Source organism: Delphinapterus leucas, chromosome 1, assembly GCF_059928025.1.
Source record: "Delphinapterus leucas isolate spDelLeu-1000000601 "Yukka" chromosome 1, BTC_Dleu_Yukka2, whole genome shotgun sequence".
Lineage (NCBI taxonomy): Eukaryota > Metazoa > Chordata > Mammalia > Artiodactyla > Monodontidae > Delphinapterus > Delphinapterus leucas.
In genome coordinates this window covers 172,666,000-172,670,598 of record NC_143129.1, presented here as the reverse complement: position 1 = coordinate 172,670,598, position 4,599 = coordinate 172,666,000, and the positions used below count along the sequence as shown (strand labels likewise).

Here is a 4,599-nt window from a genome sequence, read left to right as displayed (position 1 = left end):
ATCTTGGCATCCCTCCTTTTTTCTCCCTCTCTGATATTCCATATTCCTGACTCTCCTTCTCCCTGTGCCCAGAGACCCCATGGAGCATTACAGGCCTCCCAGGCTCTGTTCCTGCTCTTTTCTCCACCTGGCGTGACCTTCCCTACCTTCCTTTGCTCTGCCCCATCTCCCCCACAAGGCTTCATCACACCTCCCCTTCCTTAGTCTCCCACCCCCAAAAGGCTCATCTTTCGGGAGTCTGCTGATGTGTCACGTCTTTATGAAATCTTCCCTAACCATAGGCAAGTTTCTTTATTGCAAAATGAGGATGAAAAGCAAACCAGAAATTGTATGTAAGGAGCACTGCAGGCAGCTGCTATTTTTATATGGCTTGACCTCGGGCAGGTGAGTTTCTGTATCTCTAAAATGATAAGAGCTCTTAGGCCAAGCACTGTATTAAAATATACAATAATATACCCATTATTTTCCTCATTTCATATTTGAGGGAAGTGAGGCAAAGAGGGATTAAGAAACCTGTCCAAGGTCACCCAGCTAGAAATTGGTAGTACTTGGATTTGAACTGAGGCATTAGGTCCTCCTCTGTAATCATCACGTTACACTGACTTCCATTGTTATGAGGCTCCAATGAAATAATAACTACCAGGACTCTGGCACAGGGCCTGGCATGTGGTAGGTGCTCAATAAATGCTAGAGACTGAATTGAATTGAAAGGTTTCTATGTCCAGGGAGAGGGGGAAAAATTACCCCTTTGAGGCTTTGCTGATCATGATGTTTCATGCTTTTTATTTGACAATACCCAACAGCTTAAGATCTCTAAAGAGAATGGGATATAGGAACAAAATTCAGAATGGTATTCCAAGCTTGGTAGGTGCAAATCCTGTCAATCTACTTCAATGGGCGTAACTGTGGGTTTTAACGTCAGAACATTAAGATGGTGCAGGGAAACTGGGGAAGGAGGATAGGCACAGGGTAGCTATCTGGTTCCAACCATCCCACTCCCCTGCCCCTGGCTTCTGAATCTCTCTCTGTCACTCTGTAGCATTGGCACCTCCAATGCTGAATCTCTCGCCATGAACAACTAAGGAAGATTCAATCTAAGAAGGACTCAGCGGAAGAAATATTGATACTTGGGTGTTAATTTCCAATTAAGGTGCCATATGGAATGGAAACCCATCCACCTGACTCCAAATTCTCTTTCAACTCAGGTCGTTAATCTCATCTACCCTCTTTTAAGCTCCATACAAAACTTACATAGACCAGAAAGCCTCCCCCCTTTGAGCCTGGGGTCTTCCTACAGAGTCAGGCAGCTTTCTGCCTGAATTGCATCAACGGGGAAGCCTGTGGTCACATTCTTTCCAACATGGATGAACTGTGAAAATATTATACTAAGTGAGGTCTTGTCCCATTTTACACAGCTGCCCAGGTTTGGGTGGCTCAGAGGTCAAGAAAACAACAGCAAAAAAGAACGCTGAACAATTCTATTGATTGAACCAAAACCCAAGATATCAGGACTAACCCAACTCTCAGGAAAAATAAAAAAGACAATTCCAGTTGGGTTACAGGACATAAAAGATAACAAGATTTGCCACCAAACAAGACTAAGAGGCTTTCCCGAAATGGATGACTTTCTGAAATGCTTGCCGAAAGTCTTCGTTAAACACAGTATAGATTATTGGATTGATGAGGGAGTTTAGATAGCCTAGCCAGGTGAAAAAGTCAGAAAGGGCTGGGTGGATCCAGCAGGAGTCCTGGCAGATGGGGAGGACCAGAGATGCAACAAAGAAGGGCAGCCGGCAGATGGTAAAGGCGCCCAGAATGATCCCCAGGGTTTTAGTGGCTTTCCTCTCTCGGGCAGAATGATCCCCAGGGTTTTAGTGGCTTTCCTCGCTCGGGCAGCAGAAATCCTCTGGCGCTCCAGGACACTATCCGCAAGCTTGATCTTCACGTGGTTAAAAAAGCGAGGGGAGCCGGCGGAATGAGAGTGCCCCTCGTGAAGGCTGGGACTGAGCGAGCAGAGCGAGGACCCCGCAGAGCCTGTGATGAGACGGGCTGTGGTAAAGCGCTTCCCGTAGAGGGATGGCGGATTCAGGATGCGGTTCCGGGCGGCCGTGTAGATCCGGCCATAGAGGATGATGAGCAACACAGACGGGAAGTAGAAGGCCCCACAGGTGGAATAGATGGTGTAGGAGATCTGAGAAGTGTTCACGAGGCAGTCCGACATCTCTTCCTGAGCTTTGGCCTGCCGCCAAAAGAGTGGTGGGATGGAGATGCAGATGGAGATGGCCGAGATGATGGCAATCATGGCGGCCGCACGGCCTGCTGTCCGGCGTTTACTATACTCCAGGGCATCAGTGATGGCCCAGTACCTGTCCAGAGCCATGACACAGAGATGCAGGATGGAGGCTGTGCAGCACGTGATGTCAGAAGACAGCCAGATGTCACACAGGAGTTGGCCAAAGCTCCAGGTGTGGGTGGTGGTATATGCGATGCTGATGGGCATGACCAAGATGGAAACTAAGAGGTCAGTCATGGCCAGGGAGCCAATGAGATAGCTGGCTGGGGTGTGGAGCTTCCTGGTCAGGAAGATGGTGGTAAGCACAAAGGCGTTGGAAAGGACTGTGGCCAGTGTGATGATGGAAAGGACCACAGCAAGAGAAATCTTGAGGGCTTGGAGGGTCCCTGGATCCCAAGTCCCCGGAGTTTCTATGGCATTCAGGGATCTGTTGGGAGCTCCCTGCAGAAGGCCTTCCACTGACTGGTTTGGTGGGGACATTGTAGGTGGCTCTCTCTTCCCAGACTTTCACACACGCAGCTACTTCCTTCACAGTTGTTCTGCTCATAGAATAAGGTCATCCTTCTGTTTCACGCTGGTGGGAGGCAGCCATCAGAACAGACCCCAGTGAAAAGACCTCAAAACCTGACTATTTAAAGAACATTGAGGTGACTACCACCTGGTAGTTAAAGGTCTTTCCTAAACCAGATGAATCCCAAGATGTCTCACTGTTCTGGAACTTTGCCCAGCAACTGGTCAGGCCTAGAGGACACATGGTAGATTTGTTAGACATTTATCAGGATATCAAAACAGTGTAGGCAGTGCTCTAGAATTCTTGCCTTTGGCATTTTGGCTCCTTCCAAAGCTTGAGAGATAAATGTGTTTAATGAGAACTTCAGAATAATTTCCTCCATCCTATTCTGAGAAGATTCTGGCTTTCAGGTCGCCTCTGGGGAGTTTTTTGTTTTTTTTTTTTTATTAATTAATTAATTTATTTTGGGCTGTGTTTGGGTCTTCATTGCTGCACCTGGGCTTTCTCTAGTTGCACGAGAGGGGGCTACTCTTTGTTGCGGTGGGCGGGCTTCTCATTGCTGTGGCTTCTCTTGTTGTGGAGCACGGGCTCTAGAGCACAGGCTCAGTAGTTGTGGCGCACGGGCTTAGTTGCTCCACTGCATGTGGGATCTTCCCAGACCAGGGATCGAACCCGTGTCTCCTGCATTGGCAGGCAGATTCTTAACCACTGTGCCACCAGGCAAGTCCCCTCTGGGGAGCTTTTAAAACTAGAGACAAAAAGAAGTACCAGCTGATTCAGAGAGGCAGTGCAGTCAACAGCTCACAATTTTCTCAGGTTCGTCTGGACGTGTCATGAGGTACTTAACTTTCGTTCCTGTCCCACTGAACGTTTGGAGCCCAAACAGACAAAACATTCCGGTTACCAAGACTTGAAGAATGCATGAGCTGGGAGAAGGCAAAACAAAGAGATCACTGTGGGTTCATCGAGAAGGGCACGTGTTCAGAAGTTCTGGGGGTTAAGGAAAAAAAAAAGTAGAGTTAGGCTCTAGAAGGACAATTTAGACACTTGAGATTAACTCTAAGATTAAAAGGATACTGTTTAGTGTTGGCAGCTGTGCAGCGTAACTGGCACTCTCACAAGTGTGAGGAGAATCCAGGGGAGCGCGACGTGCCCACCCCCACAATCCCCAGAGGGGGCAAAGTGTCACAGCTGTTGGAAGCATCACAGGCTTGTTACAAGGACATGAAACCAGTTCTGTAAATTGTGAATCAGAAGTCATCCTATTTATTCAGCAACAATGGAAACTAAACAAAATAACTCTACACACACACACACACACACACACACACACAGAGGCCACTTGGAAAGATACCAAATTGTTACAGTTTATTTCTCTACAAATTGGGGAGGGGAGCAGTGAACTTTCTTCTATTCATATGAATTTTCCAAATTTCCTAGAGTGAGCATGCATGACTCAAAACCAAACCAAACCAAACCACCTTTTTGTTAAGCAAAGAAATTAACTGCCAAAATAAAAACCCCAGAGCATTTTTCGTGGTGAAGTTCAAATCCAGAAAATACATTTGGCTTTCCAAATGAAAACTGGAAATTTAGTCACAAAAAAAATCTTAAAGAATCATTTTCTTTTCTCCTCTGTGTCTCGGGACTTGAATCTGGGTTTCAGTATTTAGGACAGGGGCAAGTCCTGGGGTCTTAAGTCCATGGGGCCTGGCAGGCAGCCCCTGGGTATATGGGGTTGGCAAGAAGAATGCCAAGACCCCTTAGCCTCGTCCACAGACCCCACTGTGTCTCC

General features: G+C 47.2%; 1 protein-coding gene across 1 annotated transcript; it reads right to left on the bottom strand.

Annotated features, from left to right (window-relative positions):
- Positions 1–1,598: 1,598 nt before the first annotated feature.
- Positions 1,599–3,923, bottom strand: HTR1D (5-hydroxytryptamine receptor 1D). Its single transcript, XM_022551962.3, has 2 exons — positions 1,897–3,923; positions 1,599–1,855 (listed from the first exon to the last, which is right to left on the bottom strand). The coding sequence occupies exons 1-2, from the start codon at positions 2,771–2,773 to the stop codon at positions 1,599–1,601; spliced, it is 1,134 nt and encodes a 377-aa protein (XP_022407670.2). The 5' UTR covers positions 2,774–3,923.
- Positions 3,924–4,599: the final 676 nt, after the last annotated feature.